This window comes from Zootoca vivipara, chromosome 5, assembly GCF_965207765.1.
Source record: "Zootoca vivipara chromosome 5, rZooViv2.hap1.1, whole genome shotgun sequence".
NCBI classification, from domain to species: domain Eukaryota; kingdom Metazoa; phylum Chordata; class Lepidosauria; order Squamata; family Lacertidae; genus Zootoca; species Zootoca vivipara.
Genome location: NC_142588.1, coordinates 94290670 through 94307521, shown reverse-complemented (window position 1 = coordinate 94307521; position 16852 = coordinate 94290670). Strand labels below are relative to the sequence as shown.

General features: G+C 49.5%; 1 protein-coding gene across 14 annotated transcripts in view; it reads left to right on the top strand.

Annotated features, from left to right (window-relative positions):
* Positions 1-16852, top strand: part of OPA1 (OPA1 mitochondrial dynamin like GTPase) — a 58875-nt gene that overhangs the window by 23617 nt on the left and 18406 nt on the right. For all 14 annotated transcript variants that reach the window (XM_088669349.1, XM_035132928.3, XM_088669352.1 and 11 more), the window contains 13 exons: positions 22-94; positions 220-292; positions 1732-1847; positions 2597-2661; positions 3148-3224; positions 5864-6029; positions 7195-7347; positions 8179-8287; positions 8564-8643; positions 9439-9579; positions 10572-10688; positions 12659-12752; positions 13713-13823. In XM_088669349.1, the coding sequence (XP_088525475.1) occupies positions 22-94; positions 220-292; positions 1732-1847; positions 2597-2661; positions 3148-3224; positions 5864-6029; positions 7195-7347; positions 8179-8287; positions 8564-8643; positions 9439-9579; positions 10572-10688; positions 12659-12752; positions 13713-13823 (1375 nt within the window). The remainder of the gene's footprint in view (positions 1-21; positions 95-219; positions 293-1731; positions 1848-2596; positions 2662-3147; positions 3225-5863; positions 6030-7194; positions 7348-8178; positions 8288-8563; positions 8644-9438; positions 9580-10571; positions 10689-12658; positions 12753-13712; positions 13824-16852) is intronic.

The following is a 16852-nucleotide window of genomic DNA, read 5'->3' as shown; positions in this document are numbered from 1 at the left end:
GCTGCTTTCCCGTTTTCACAGATCCAGCAGATCATTGAAGGCAAACTCTTTCCAATGAAGGCGCTTGGGTATTTTGCAGTCGTCACAGGAAGAGGTAATCCCAGCTTTGCATTGGGCCAGCGGGTGGAGGCACAGTGCATATGCTGGACAGTGCTGAGTGTGTTTTTTCTCCCTCTCTCTCTCCCTCCCTCTCCCCCCCCCCAACCCGGCTGCCTCTAGGAAATAGCTGCGAAAGTATTGAATCTATTAAAGAGTATGAAGAGGAATTTTTCCAAAGCTCCAAACTACTCAAGTATGCCAATATTTGTTCTTGTTTTTGAAGTGCCTCTTGCTGGTTTTCGTGCCAGTGGGCAGTACAGGCTTTAGGGGGTGGTTTGTGTGAAACATGGGCTGAAATGGTTTATCAAGAAGCAAAGTGTGATCGCCTGGGGGGTTGCTTGGAACGGGCCATCCTGAAAGACTTTCCGACTCCACATGACTTCCCTGCTGAGCGGCGGAAGCTTTCATCACCAAAATGTGGACCTTTCAGCCCTCAGAAATGTCAAGTGTGGGGTTAATCCTGTGCGAGAGCCCAGTGGAAATAGCCTCGGGAATAATCCAGAAACTCCCAGCCTCTGATCTGGAGAAATGCAGCGGTTGTGTGCAACATTCCTGGAGGGATTTGGACCTGAAGATAATTCATAGGAAAACCTAAAGGGGTTGTATCCAAGCAATGGCTTTGTGTTAATGGAAAACACTTCATGTCTTGGAAAGCTGCCCCCTGGGGTTCAGGGGCTCTTGGTAACAGTGTGGGATATAGTGCAGAGAACTTCAGTAGGTAGGAAAGATCAGTAGAAATGGGGGCACTTGGCCTTTGCATGAGCGCAAATGATTTCCGTTAATGCAAAGCTACCACTGGAGACAACCCCAGGTGAATGGACTCTCCCTTCCTTTAAAATCCAGCCCTGTGCCACTGCCAGGTCCTTCTGTGTCTGCTCCCTAGTCCTTAGTCCTTGTGCTTTAGGGCTGGAGCTTCATTCTGGCTGAGAAATTGCATCCTGCCACAGGACAGTAGCACAGAATGTGCTTCTACGCTCTGTCCATCTTTCTGTTTATTATTATTATTATTATTATTATTATTATTCTTATTATTATTATTTATACCCCCCCCCATCTGGCTGGGTTTCCCCAACCACTCTGGGCGGCTTCTCAAATTCACGCCCTGGGGTCAGCAGCCCTCCTTTCTCTGGACCGTACAATGAGCCTCAGTTTGGAGCTAATGAGGGGACATCATCCCCAGCTTTGCACAGTGAAACTGGGGGGCTATATGCCCCTTCTCCATGTGGGGGAACAGCAGGGGCCTGGGCGCCACCCATTTGTGGATCCTTGTTTCTGATGTCTCACAATGAAATTATACAGTCTCTTGGCTCCAGAGGAAAACCGTAGAATTGTAGGATCACCTAGTCGAACCCCCTGCAATGCAGGAATCACAACTACTACTACGGTACTACTACTAATAATAATAATAAGAAGAATAAAAATTTTACTTATACCCTGTCCATCTGGCTGGGTTTCACCAGCCACTCTGGGCGGCATGCTACAGAATAATAATAAGAAGCGATAAAACATCAAACATTAGTGATGTTTCCCTCTTTCCCCCTGCGTTTGCTTCTTTAATTTTTTTGTTGGGGAAGTTGTTCTATTGCTCACAAATCTGCCCCAGTGTTTGTGTCGCTGTTGTGTCCTTTGCAGGAACTGCATGCTGAAGGCCCACCAGGTGACCACGCGGAACCTCAGCCTTGCCGTGTCGGACTGTTTTTGGAAAATGGTGCGAGAGTCTGTGGAGCAGCAGGCGGACGCTTTCAAAGGTAACAGTTGTGCTGGCAGATCCGTAGGAAACCTTGGACTGAGGAGTCCATCTCTTCTCAGGTGCCGGGCCTGTCCTGGTGTCTGATTCCCCTGGATATGGGGAGTATTGCTGGGCCCTCCTCAGGATTCTTGCTTGAAACTGCTTTCTGGGCTTATCTTAAAAAGTGGGAATGTTAGTCTGTTGTTTTAATTCTTGAAAGTTTTGAATGATGGTCATTTTTCCTTACTGACAATTTTATTGTTTTACCTATTTTGTAAACTGCTTTGAAGTTTGTGTATAAATTGTATGCAATCAATAGAAATAGGCGCTCTGCAAACATTTTAAGCTGCGCCGCAGTTTGCAAGTGACACACCGTTGAAGACAGGATCCATGTGTTGGAATGTGCTTGCCTCCCTGTACGAAGGGAAAACATGTGCTTGGGTGTGTGTGTGTGTGGAATGGACGTGTTTCCCAACCTGGTTCTTTAACATGTCGTGTGCATTGTTTGACTTGGATGAAACATCAGGCATGGGCACCTTCCATATGTGTGGGCTCCAGGCACAGAAAGGGCCCCCCCACCTCATTTTCCACAATCAACGTAGCTCATTCAGTCAGGTCCCCATGGGAGCCTTTGTGGGGCAGGAGCTGCTGCAGAAAGGAGCAGGTGCAGGAGTTGGCTGCTGCCCACTCACTTTTGAGGGTGAATCTCTGGCTCCAGATAAACTCGCCACGGATTTGACCTCCCTTCCCCTTAATTTCTCCCCATAGCAACCCGTTTTAATCTGGAGACTGAGTGGAAGAATAACTACCCCCGCTTGCGAGAACTTGACCGGGTAAGTCCATTTCCTGGCTGAGAGCCAGAGTGGGCCTTGGTCTCCATCCTCGTTTCGGGGGAGCTTTGATGGGAGAGGGCTGGCCTGCATTTTACCCAGGATGGGAGCCCCGTCTTGCTGGCACTGCTGCTGCAGTTATGGAGCCGCTTCCTTAGGGAGACCTGTTGATCAGTGCTCCTGTGTAGCATTTTGTGCTTTTGTCCTGGGACGCACATGGGCTGGTGGGGGCAGGAGGGAGGGGGAGGGGGAAGGACTGGACCTGGGAGGGGAATCAGGGCATCTTGAGCAGCTCAATGAAACATCAGAACCGCTGCTTGAAGGGGGCCACTCAGTTAATTTCATTGAAGGAGTGGCCTGTCGTTTGCCCATCCTTGGGCTAGATAGCCCCAGGGCTCTGAATCCGCACAGCATTTCCGTGTACATTCATCCGTCTGACTTATCGCAAGCGTCTCAATGGCCACAAATGCTTCTTGTTTTTCTGTCTAGAATGAACTGTTTGAAAAAGCAAAGAACGAAATCCTCGATGAAGTCATAAGCTTGAGCCAGGTGACACCAAAGCACTGGTACAGTAATTAGTCGGAGATTATTATTTTTTCTTCTTCATTTGTGCTGGCTTTTTAGTTTATAGAGCAGGTTCTGTGAAGATTAAAATAGGCTGCCCTGCATTCTCCGTGATCCTGTGATGATGCCATACACCCCAGAAAAGCCCATCTGGGATCCATCCACTCCTTTCCCCCTATAAAACATTTATTGGTTCTGCGTGTCTGACTTTGGCAACCCCTGGCCATTCTGGGGGAGGACTGGCAAGTTTGCTGCTCTCTTCAGAGAAATCCTAGCGTCTGTTCTTGACTGTTCTTCATCCATGAGTTATAGAAGCCAGCAGAGAGGGGAGAGTCTTTTCTAAATATAGGCAAAAGCAACTCTTTGCAGAAGGCTGTAAACACTCTGCTCTTTACTTAAATGAAAACCAAAAAGGAAAGAGGGGAGAGTCTGCACCCTGAAAAGTTGGACTTTATGAAAGGCCTCTATTCAGTCTGGGAAGCTGTGTCTGTGTGCATCTCTTGCCCAGTTTGGCAAAGACCGAGCCAGGACCTGGGATGGTTGCATGGCTATGTGTGTGTGCACATACAGCCCCTCCTGCAGTGCTCCTTTGCAGCCTTCAGGGCTGGGGACCGCCAGGAAGTTGACCCTCTTGGATCCCGTTTTAGCAACGCAATGTTTTCTCGCTGGAGACTCTTTTCTCCCAGGTAGGCAGTTCCCTGTGGAGCCTTTTAGATCCTCACCTGCCAGATCAGGCCAGGAGGCTTTGATGGGTGAACTGAAATGTGTCACGTTCCAGGAACAGCGTTCGCTGAATGGATTGATTTGCTTTGGGCCAGAGCTTGATGTAAATCATCATTTGGCCAAACACAACAGCAGTCCGTGCTTTTAGAGGGGTTTTTTTTGGGGGGGGGTGTCATTTTGCTTTTGCTTTAAATTCTTCAGTTCCTTTTAAGTTCTCATAAATAACTCTTACAAGGTTTGAAAACCTGGCTGCCTGCTCTACTTTTAAAGAGCAGAGCAAGTCTGGACCCATCTGGGCTCACTTGGCAATTTTGAGTTTACCACAGAAGGGAGACACTCTCCGTAGCAATCAAGCAAAGGCTGGAGCTTGGCTGGCCTTACTAAGAAGCAACTGGAGGAGCGAAAAGGGTTTCCAGTGATCCAGCTGGATGATCCTCACGATCACAGGGATCTGCTCCTGACCAAGGCTTGGGTGGTGCTGCTGCTGCTGCTGCTGCTTGCCTTGGGAAGTAAGCTGCAGTCAAGCTGGTTTTCTTTTTTATATACAATAATTTTTATTAGTTTTTGCAAATATTTTAAACGTAACGTTCAACTTATATATAATATAGAAAGCATTTGGCTACAACAGCCTGAGACTTCCCTCCTCCTCTAATGCAGTGTTTCTCAACCAGTGTGCCTCCAGATGTTTTGGGACTACAACTCCCATCATTCCTGACCACTGGTCTTGCTAGCTAGGGATGATGGGAGTTGTAGTCCCAAAACATCTGGAGGCACACTGGTTGAGAAACACTGCTCTAATGGACTATGCCGAGTTTCCCCACTTATTATCTAATACTGCATAAGTGGGTTTCCCCACTTATTATCTAATACTGCATTCTGGAATTATAATTATTACTATTAAATCCTAATCACAAATCAACAATTCTTAAATTATACTTTGCAATAATTGATAAACCCCTACAAAACTTCTTGCAGCCCTACTAGCAAAGTTAGTTGTTTACAGTTGTCTTTCAAGTATTCTGTAAATTTATTCCAGCCTTTCAGGAAAGTCTGGTCTTGCTGGTTCCGAATTTTCCCTGTTAGTTTTGCCAACTCGGCATAGTCCATTAATTTCGTCTGCCCCTCTTTTTCGTTGGTTTCTCTTCTTGCTTCCATCATTGGGCTAATAATATTCTTGCTGCAGTTGTTGCATATAAAAAGTCTTTTATCTTGCTGATGTATTTCACTACCTACAATACTTAGTAAGAAGGCTTATGGTTTTTTTTTACAAATGCATATTTCAACATTTTAAAAAGTTCATTATAGATCATTTCCCAGAAAGCCTTCACCTCCTTACAGACCCACCACATGTGGTAAAAAGTACCTTCCTTTTCTTTACATTTCCAACAATGATTACTTGTTTTGTACATTTTGCAGTGAAGCTGGTTTTCAGCAGACTACACTCTCATCCATTTGCTTCATGCAGTGGCGTCTCGTGGGGGTTCAGCTCCAAGGGTTGAGCGCAGTGCTTTTTTTCTGGGGATACTCAAAGGTACGCAGTACCAACACCTCTTTTTCTAGATGTACTGGCGGATTTTTGTCTATTGGTTGTGTGTATACACAAAAATGCCCATGCTCAAACCCTTGGAACTGAATTCCTGCTTGCAGAGCAATTAAAAAAATGCTCAGTCACACATATACTAGAACCAGAATAACACAGAAAAGCAAAAGCACAGAGCTCGGCACTGAGCAAGTCCAGAACTGCTGAAAGCTCTGAAACGCCACAGCCTCTTGTGCTACTTGCTGGTCTCCCTTGTGGGGGCTTGGGGAGGAGGGAGTCTCTCCTGGGGAACAAGCCTCTTTTTGCCACTGGGTCTCTCTCTCTGGGCCCCCTGTGGGGATGCAAAGTGACCTCTGGCTGTCCCCCCGCCCTTTTTAGGGAGGAGATCCTTCAGAAGACCTTGTGGGACAGGGTCTCGACGCACGTGATAGAAAACATCTACCTCCCAGCAGCACAAACCACAAACTCGGGCACCTTCAACACCACGGTGGACATCAAGCTGAAGCAGTGGACAGACAAGCAGCTGCCCAACAAGGCCGTGGAGGTGAGACTTTTTGGGGTTGACGTGTGCAAGCGGAAGAGCGCCTCGCCTGGGCCTCCTTTTCTGTCCCCGCAAAAGGACAGATGCAACGGCACACGAAACAAGCCTGCTCTTTGGAGGGGGGCTGCCCGCCTCCCCTCCCCCCCCTGTTCTCATAGATCAGGCTTCCTCAAACTTGGCCCTCCAGATGTTTCAAGACTACAGTTCCCATCATCCCTGACCACTGGTCCTGCTAGCTCAGAATCATGGGAGTTGTAGGCCAAAAACATCCGGAGGGGCGAGGTTGAGGAAGCCTGTCATAGATTCATTTTAGGGTTACGCAAAGGATTGCCCACAATGGCAAGTGCATGAAGGCCAGGCATGTCCTTGGAGCAGATTCAGAGGTGCACGCCTCTTTGCAGAACTCTGCAGCTGGTTAGTTCAAGCCCCTTGGGAAATCCATTCACGCTGCTCCCTTTTGGGGAGAAGGTGTGTGGACACCCAGGCTGCTTTCCTGGAGCCGTGCAGTCTCAGTGAGCCCCGTGTGGCTGAAGGTTTCTTCTTGACACCCCCCCCCCCATGTCCTGCTTGCGGGATTCCCACTTCGGGCATCGGGTTGGCCATTGCGGGGGCAGGATGCTCATCTGATTTAGCAGGGCTCTTCTGGTGTTCTTGCCACTCCCACCTCAGTTCTGTGCCATCACCAGTTCTGGTCCTTTAAACTGCCTCTTCCACCCACCCTACTCCTCAGCCAGCCCCACAGCCCGCCTGCCCCCTCCCTCCCTTCTTTCCACATGCCTCTGGCATCTCTTCCCACCTCATCTCTCTTCCTGCATAGCAACCCTCTCTGCACAGCCCTGGAAACAGCCCTTTCTCATATGCCGTCTGATGTCTCCGCTGCGCCCCACCCACCCTCTCCAGTTCAACCTTGCACTTCCCTCACAGAAGTGGCTGTGTCGGTTATCATTCCGTGTTGGGCATCTTCAGTGTCAGGGCACAGGTGGTCCCCCCCCCCGCCCCCCTGTTATTACACGGGGCATGTGAGTTGATGTGTTTGATGCGAGTCAGTTTCCACATATCGTGTTAGATCTGCTTCCTATCTGCTGGCCTCAGCGCTTCTCTGAGCCCAGTCTGATGCCTCCAGTGTTGAGCCGCTTCTCAAGGCCGGACTCTGTTTCCCAATCTGCAGGTTGCCTGGGAGACCCTCCAGGAGGAGTTTGCTCGCTTCATGACGGAAGAGAAGGGCAACGAGCATGACGACATCTTTGACAAACTGAAACAGGCTGTGAAGGATGAGAGCATCAAACGCCACAAGTGGAACGAGAGAGCCGAAGACAGCCTGGTGGGGCCTTAATCCTTCCCCTTAATATATTTCCGTGGCAGAGAAGAAGCGAATCCCTCACTCTTTTGACAAGGCTTTGTTCGCGCCTTTCTGGTTTTAAAATGTCGTCTCTCTATGCACGGACGAAGGAGTCGCCAGAGCCTTTCTTTGGTTGGTGGGGCTTCCAGTGGTAGCGCTGGCGCCACTCCTTAGAAATCTGTTCATTGACTTGATTGATTAAATCCATATCATTACCTGAATAGAGGTGTGAAGGCCTGGGGGGAAACAAAAATAATGGATAAAAACCCAGAAAAAGTGGAAAGAGGGGGAAATGTTTCCCCCTCAATTTCTTGGTGGTGGTGTTCTTTTCTGGCCTTCACATCTCTATACCCGAAATGCTCCAGTGACGCTGAGCCAAGCATTTTCCAGGTATTCAGTCTGACTAAGGCAACAAATGTGTAACGGGGGCTGGGGGCACGCAGGCCACCCCTCAACTCCTGATCTTCACGCAGAAGCTGTGTGCATAGAGGTGTTCTCCCTCTTACATGTGTTTTGAATCCATTTCACAGTCCGTCATAGCTTGTCCTTCCCAGAAAGCTGGAGGCAAAGAGAGGGACCTGAAAGCAGATCACAGGGACTCCCTTTTCCCTGCTCTGCTGCCCCTTCCAGTGAGATCACTTGAGCTGGCCTGGAGCATGTCGGCTCTTACAGCAGCTTTGCTTTGAGAATTCTTGAGGGACAAGCTTCTGAATTATCTGGTGCTTTTGCTGCACATGTGGAAACTGGGATGCTTTGGGGGGGGGGGGAGCAGAGCCCATTTGGTGACCTAACGGCTGCCCTGTGCTTTGGCAGAGAGTGATCCAGCACAACGCCCTGGAGGACCGCTCCATCTCGGACAAGCAGCAGTGGGACGCAGCCATTCAGTTCATGGAGGAGACTCTGCACAGCCGCCTGAAAGACAGTGAGTGGCCCTCTCCCCTTGGCTGCCTTTCTCAGGAGCTGAGCTTTTGCTGCCGGCCGCTACCATGAAACCCTCCTGGTCGCCCCTTGGTCAGGTTGCTGTTGTCTCTTCTGCCCTGCCCTGTCATCCTCCTCCTGCAGCTGCTCCTCCCTTTGCAGGCAGTCCAGAATGCTTCCTATTAAATCAGGGGTTGCTCGCCATGAGTGGGAGGGAGAGAAAGAGCTAGAAAATCACAGTGTACTCAATGTTTTGCTCTTTGCTTGTGTTCTTGTCCAGCTGAATCAGTCATTGAAGACATGGTGGGCCCAGATTGGAAGAAAAGGTGGCTCTACTGGGTGGGGCGCACCAAAGAACAGGTAAAAAGCTGCCCAGGTGTTGCCCTGGGATTCTCTGGCTCAGCCCAGCTGCTATATATATTACATTTGGTGGTCTGTAATAAGGGTTAGCTGAAATGGAAAAGCCTGATCAAAACATGGGAGGAGAGAGCACTTGCTCTGCAATTCCTGGGTCTGCAGAGGCGTGCCCAGGTCAAGGTGCTTTCCCGCAGAACCTGAGTGACCCCAAGGCCACACCTCTCAGGGACAGCCTGCCGCCTTCTCTCTCATTGCAGTTGCACAAGGGTAGCCGGTGACTATTTGTGCTCTTTTCCTGATGCCATCGAAGCATCATAGTAACCAAACTGGGAGAGGGTGTTTAGATGAAGAGGCCCTGAGATCAGCCCCCCTCTAGATTATACGGTCTGAGCCTATTTAATTTTTTTATTTATTTACTTACAGTATTTCTGTAAACTCCCTAGGGAAGGGCTCCTGGTGGCTGCTCTGCTGTTGTGAACCACCCCCCACCCCCCGGGAGACTGACTAATGTTAAGGCTTCCATGTTTCCAGAAACCTTTGGAGGCCCTTTGTCTTGGACCGGCTTATTTGTTGGGGGGGTTGAGTCAGGAGCAAGGAGGAGAGAAACTGGAAACATTCTCAGCCTCTGCTTTTGTATTTATAACTTTGTGCAACTTTTGTGTCTTGGCTAGATGTTATCTTTTGGGAGACTTAAACATGCAAGGTGTGCCAGCATCTTGCTTTCATTTTTCCCACTCCACTTTAGGGTAAGAGTGAGACTTTTCTTTTAAAAAGCAATTGTATCCCTTTTGTTTTAAGACCATCCGCAACGAAACGAAAAATGAACTTGAGAAGATGATTAAATGCAATGAAGAGCATCCGGCTTACCTTGCAAACGACGAGGTCACAACCGTCCGGAAGAACCTGGAGGCCCGAGGGGTGGCCGTGGACCCCTGCTTGGTAAGGCGCCCCCCCCCCAGCAGCAGAAGCTCTGCCAGCTCCTTTCAGTTCCAATAACAGGGAAAAGCTGGGCTCTGAATATGGAAACCATAATCGGCTGTGAACAGTCCCAGCAAGGCTCGTTGGAAATGTTTGCTGTTCTGCCAAAATGGCTGGTTGCTTTTTGGGAAGTTAAACTCCCAGACATTCTTGGGAGGTCAGAGTATGTTGGGGGGGGGGGGTGTTTGATGGTCGTAATAAGGGGAAAGGCTTAGCAGAAGTGCCATGCCTTCCTTCCTTCCTTCTTTCCCATTCCGCCTCCCTCCCTTCCTCTGAGCGAGCTGTTGGCGTCAAAAGCTGGCAGTGCATTTTCTTGGGCTACGCTTAGGGAGTGCAGTTCATAGCATGTTGGTTTGGGACATGGAGGATTCAAATTCTCTACTTCCACATTTCAGTAAGTAGCTTGAGCAAGGAACATCCAGCTCAGTGTTGTCTGTGCTGACACTGACAGCGACCCTCCAGTATTTCGGACAGGAGTCTGCCCTAGCCCTGTCTGGACCTGGGTCCGTCTGCATGCTGAGCAGCTGCATCACTGAGCGGTAGCCCTTTCCTAAATCCCCACACTTGTTGTGATGCAGTTAGCTGAAGACTGTGTTTGAGTGGAGGAAGCTGAATCCTGCTAGATGCGTCTTCAGAGGTGATTCAGGAGAGCACATTTCTTTCGCACTCTTGCTTTGCAGGAGCACTTTCCCCATAGGGAATAGGTGGCTGCTGGACAGTAAAAACAACCACCTCAAAACAAAACCTGGTGCTTTTCCTCCTCCCCTTCTTGGGAGGTGGTGTCCATATGATCCAGCAGGGCCCCTCCTGCTGACAGCCCAGCTTCTCAGCTGCTTGCGAAGGCTGAGCTTTCTTCTAAGCGCCGCGCAACATCTGCCGGCCGGCACGTGCTCCGGGGCCAGACGGATTTGGGCCAATGATAACCAGATGTTTCTCTCTCCCTTTGGTCCCAGATTAAAGACACCTGGCACCAGGTTTACAGGCGGCATTTCTTGAAGAAGGCCCTGGGCCATTGCAACCTCTGCCGGAGAGGCTTTTATTACTACCAGAGGCATTTTGTGGACTCTGAGGTAAGTGGAAGAACTTGCAGGTTACGAGCACTTAGGGAACAGCCGCCGCCCTCCCCTGATGTCTGGCCAGGAAAGGCGAGGGTTCTCGCTCAGCCCCCTCCCCACCCCCAGTCTCTCTTTGAAGGATATTTTTGGGACACTCCACTAGGTGGCAGTCTTGGGATGAGCATCTGGTCCCTGCATCTCTCACTCTTCGTGGGGCTGCCCTTCTTGAGTTCACGGGAGCTGCCCTGCTCTTTAGCCGGGATTGAGCGCCCCCGCCCCCCCCCACATATCTCCCGTGCAAGTGTCTGCTGTCTTCTGCAGCGGTAGAGGGGCCAAGAAGCAGCCAGGGCAGAGCCTTGCTGTTTGGGAGAAGAAGAGGGAGGACTTCAAGGGTTGGACTTTTAAATAGCATTTTGCACGCCAGAGAAGAAGGAGCTTTTGTCAGTGCTGATAAGCTGGAGTTCTTGCAGACACTCGGCATTTGCTCCTCTGCTCTTGCCCTTCTTCACGGCATCTCCGTTTCTGATATAGTGTGTGCCCTGCCACTGTTTCCACGACTCCCTTGTGAACTTGTAGAGTTGGAAGGTGCCCCCAAAGGCCGTCTCGCCTGACCCCTGGCCCCCAACCCCCTGCAATGCAGGAACCGCAGGTGAAGGATCCCTGGCAGATGGCCACCCTTGATGGTCTAACAGGGCGGTGCTTCACAGCCTTAGTTTCCCCCTCGGTCATGTGGACATAGAAAATGCTGAGCAGGACATTTTGTGTTTGATGCCAGTTTGCGGTGTTAGATAGGATCCTGCATTCCACTGGCTGTAAGCAAGGCACTCGTTGAGGCTGCTTACAGACACCCGCAGCTCTTTCCTCTTTTCCTATTGAAAATCAAAGGGGCCTTGGTAAATATTACCAGGCTTGAGGTCTCCACTGGCAGAAGCTTAGCTGCTTGGGTAGGTGAGGAGCATGAGGGTAAGGGCCACCTTGCAGGGCAGCCCCCGGGCCATGAGACGCCCTCTGCCCTGGGAAATCCAGGGAGATGATGCCCCTCTGTGCCTTTTGGGTGCCCCTTTTAATGCTTCAAGGGATGCGGGTGGTGCTGTGGTCTAAACCACTGAGCCTAGGGCTTGCCGATCCAAAGGTTGGCGGTTCGAATCCCCGCGACGGGGTAAGCTCCCATTGCTCGGTCCCAGCTCCTGCCAACCTTGCAGTTTGAAAGAATGCCAAAAAAGTGCAAGTAGATAAATAGGTACCACTCCGGCAGGAAGGTAAATGGCATTTGCGTGCGCTGCTCTGGTTTCGGTGTTCCGTTGCGCCAGAAGCAGCTTAGTCATGCTGGCCACGTGACCTGGAAAAACTTATCTGTGGACAAACGCCGGCTCCCTCGGCCTGTAAAGCGAAATGAGCGCTGCAATGACTCCCCAGAGTCATCCACAACTGGACTTAACTGTCAGGGGTCCTTTACCTTTTTAAAATGCTTCACAGCTAAGCTGCGCTTCCTTGAATAACCGATTCCTGTTTCCCTGTTACCAAGGTTTCAGTGCCCTTTGTTTTCTGTAGGATTTGCTTGTTCATTTTTTATTTTAAAAAACATTTATATGCCACTTTTCTTCAGATTTTGAGAATGCATTTGAAAAGCACCGTAAAAGAGTGATACGTCTTACACTGACAGCTGGGGGTGGGTAGGCGGCATCCCTGATCAGTTGCTGTGTTTTGTTTCTGGGGTGACTGCCTAAGGATTGTTTTCAGATGCTTTAGGTGGTCTTGCAATAAGCACACAAAGGTTTGAGCATGTAATAAGCACAGAAAGGTACCCAGCCAGCATTGCTGGTAGCTTCAGGGCCAAATTGCAGGTGCCGGTTTTTGCCTATCAAACCATTTTTTGGCTTGGATTGAGAAGAAGTGATGAATGAAGCCACAGGAGATGCCATTTGGCCTAGTGGGTCCTTTGCTGCTTCCCTGATGCTCCCTTGTTCCTCACTGTGTGGTTCCAGCTCGAGTGCAACGATGTGGTCCTGTTCTGGCGGATTCAGCGGATGCTGGGCATCACGGCCAACACCTTGAGGCAGCAGCTGACCAACACAGAAGGTGAGAGGCCTGTGGAGGCTGCCCTGCTGGGCTACTTGCCCCAGCCTGGTTGGGCCAGCCACACGCTGCAAGCTCATCCTTAGTTTGGTGGGAGCCTGGCTTGATGCTGGCAGTGCCATGGGCCTCCTGGACTCTGGCTGGACAGGCAGTTTTGGCCCTGTCCAAAGCCTCCTTTTCCTCCCCATCAACGTATTTTGTTTCGGGAAGTTTAGAATGTTTGATGATGATGATCTTTTCCTGTGTATTTTTGTTGGAAGCCGCCCAGAGTGGCTGGTGTGACCTAGTCAGATGGATGGGGTTTAAGAAATTTCATTATTATTATTTATTATACAAAGCAAAACCAAGCATAAGGTTTGTCAATACAGTCAAACTGGATGGGATCACGATGGAAACCAGAAGTAACCAGTGGGAAAAATTATATCAGGACCACCGTATATTACTTAAATGAATCACAATTTTTTTTTGGAAGCTGTATTGAAAAACAAAAGCATAGTCAGTAAGGAGCTGAAAAGGCATGTGACTCAAAAAGTATATTTTTCCTAAGTCCATTGAGGCCCACGGAAGAGATTGGTGCAGTTGTTCATTACTGACGTGTAAAGTCTCAAATGCTCCTTTTTGAGTATCCACTGTCTGTGGCTCAGCTGGTTGGCTCAAGATGAAATCCAGGAAGCCTTGAGGGAGCGGGGAGATCCTTCGCCCCCAATCTCTCAGATTACTCCTGGACCCATTGCTGCACCTAAAACAACAGCTTGGTTATTCTTCTGGAGGGGTTGGCACTGGGATGGGGGGGGGCTGATGCTGTTTTTGCATCATTCAGGCATGGCCCGTCCCTCCCTGCAGGTATTTAGCATGAGTGTAAGATTTGTACAAGCACTCCCTCTACTATTATCCTCGCCCCAACCCTATGTGGAGAAATACCTATATGAATATCTTTTAAATTCCTGGTTTTTCCCCTAACAGTGAGGCGCCTGGAGAAGAACGTGAAAGAGGTGCTGGAGGATTTTGCTGAGGACTGCGAGAAGAAAATGAAGTTGCTCACGGGGAAAAGAGTCCAGCTGGCCGAAGACCTCAGTGAGTATCTCTCCGGCTCAGGAGCTGCAGCAGAGCATGGAAAAGGCCCTCTCTTGCAGAAGCTGGGTCCTCTGTTCTGGAAATTCTGCTCAGGGTTAGAGATCTGGTTGGCTCTTATTAGCCACATGCTTAAAAATCCAGAGAGTGCTTGGCTGTAATTTAAAGCCAGAGCCATCCCCCCCTGCTAACAGAACCACCTGATCAAAGCAAGGTTGCCCTGGGGAGCCTGCTCAGGGGAACACCCCACCCCCCACCCCTATAGTTATTCATTTCTCTGTTCCTTTATAAGTAAGCTGTCCTGTTACATGCTAAGTGCCTTCTAGTTTCCTCTGACAGTTTCAGCTAGCAAGCTTTAGAGTTGGTTGCCCAGCCAGAAAAACAACAACACGTAAAGGCATTTCGTGCACAGAAAATATGCCCTCTGGATTGGTCAGGGTTTCGCCTCCCTAGCTTTAGGAGCGAATGCTGTGCCTCTTTCCACAATGGCAGGAGCAGACCACATCTGGAAGGTGTTTTTTGACATTTCCTTTGTAGGGGGGGGCATAATAATTTTCCGCTGACCACGGCACCTCTGGCGGTAAAGGCACAGGTGATAATGTTGCCTGCGTGACACACATCAGCAATTGGGGAGGTTCTCCCTCGCCTGCCTCCTCCAGCACTTGTATTTAATCTCTGGTTGGGAGTAATTGGAAACATTTGCCGGCCAGCAAGCGCCTCTCCTGTTTGGGTTTGCCACCAGATGATGATGATCAGGGGTCCCCAAACTAAGGCCCGGGGGCCGGATGCGGCCCAATTGCCTTTAAATCTGGCCTGAGGAAGGTCCAGAAATCAGCATATTTTTACATGAGTAGAATGTGTCCATTTATTTAAAATGCATCTGTGGGTTACGGTATTTGTGGGGCATAGGAATTTGTTCATATTTTTTTCAAAATATAGTCCGGCCCCCCACAAGGTCTGAGGGACAGTGGACCGGCCGCCTGCTGAAAAGGTTTGCTGACCCCTGATGATGATGATGATGATGATGTTTATTTATTTATTTATACCCCACACATATGAATGGGTTTCCCCAGCCACTCTGGGTGGCTCCCAACAGAATAATAATAATAATAATAATAATAATAATAATAATAAAGCGATAAAACATCAGACATTAAAAACTTCCCTAAATAAGGCTGCCTTCAGATTTCTTGTAAATGTCAGGTAGTTGTTTCTTTCCTTAACATCTGATGGGAGGGTGTTCCACAGGGCGGTGCCACTACCGATAAGGCCCTCTGCCTGGTTCCCTGTAACTTGGCTTCTCGCAGGGAGGGAACTGCCAGAAGGCCCTCGGTGCTGGACCTCAGTGTCTGGGCTGAACGATGAGGGTGGAGACGCTCCTTCAGGTCTACTGGGCCGAGGCTGTTTAGGGCTTTAGAGGTCAGCACCACACTTTGAATTGTGCTTGGAAACATACTGGGAGCCAATGTAGGTCTTTTTATATGGTCTTGGCGGCCACTACTAGTCACCAGTCTAGCTGCTGCATTCTGGATTAGTTGCAGTTTCCGGGTCACCTTCCAAGGTAGCCCCATATGGAACGCATTGCAGCAGTCCAAGCGGGAGATAACCAGAGCATGCACCACTCTGGCGAGCAGGGAGGGTCTCATCCTGCGTACCAAATGGTAGACAGCTGCCCTGGACATAGAATTGACCCGCGCCTCCATGGACAGCTGTGAGTCCAAAATGACTCCCAGGCTGCGCATCTGGCCCTTCAGGGGCACAGTTACCCCATTCAGGACCAGGGAGTCCCCCACACCTGCCCACCGCCTGTCCCCAAAAAACAGAACTTCTTTCTTGTCAGGATTCAACCTCAATCTGTTAGCCGCCTCCGTCCTCCAACCGCCTCCAGGCACTCACACAGAAGTCTTGCTCTGTTGCGGGGGGACGTCTGCGCTGAATGCCGGTGGCTTGTCCAAGGGGCTTTGTCATTGTTTGCATGGCTATGAGATGCTCTTGGACGGCGTCTTCTGCTGTGTTGAGGCTGCCATGAAGCAGGCAGCTACTCAGTGCCCAGTTTCATGTGAGCCTTTTCTTCTGGTCTTTCCTTCGGCCTCTGGAGCCTTCCATGTTGAGCCGGGCACTCTTCTTAGGGCGCTAATTCCCTCCTCTTATGATGATGGCTGTTAAATCCCGTGAGCTCTGCTGGTGAAGAAATTCCTCGAAAAAGTAAAAGAGCACAGAGTATTAAAAATAATTTCCATACTACAGAACTAATCGAGGTGTTTTATGGAAGGATGAAAACTTCAAATATGATTTTTAGTAACTTAATAAATATACCATGGCCTTCTGGAATGTCAGTAGTTTCTGTGCTAATGTTGTTGGATCAGGATCAAGAATGATGTTTTATGGCCACAGAACATCTGGGGAAGCTGGGGGCAATATTCACCCAAACATCCTGGCTTGTCTGTACTACTTACAGCCAATGAGTTACATAAGCAACTGTCCAGGAATTAGCTTTTAATGGGTTGGGTCTTGCTCAGCGCTCGCCTAACCATACTTTTGTCCTGCATAACACATTTGCAGGGTGGAGACAGGGGCTTGCTGCCTGCAAGAGAAATTGATTCCCAAGGACCCAACTAATCATGTGCTTAAACGCCTGGTGGCATTTGAGTTTTAAAGAGTTAAGCCTACTCCATAGTGCTGGCTAAATTTGCCCCTCCAAAGCTGCCATTTCCCCTGGGAGGCTGAATGAAGCATCCCTCCAGGGGCAGGCCAGGGGGGAATTTCTTTCTTTCCTGTGTTTCTGTGCTGCCACATAACTCAGATTTCCTGAGTAGGTTAACCTGCTTGTAGCAGTCCCGATCTTGATATTTCTGTCTGTCTGTCTGTCTCTCTCTCAGTGCATATTCTTTTAAAAACCTTTTTAAAATTTCAGTCATGCATGCAATATGCCTCGTTGTGGGTTTTTGAGCAGCCTCCTCCTGTGACTGTATTCATTCACTTTCCCTCCAAAATTAGTCGCCTCTTGGAAATTATTCTGGGAAAGGATCAGA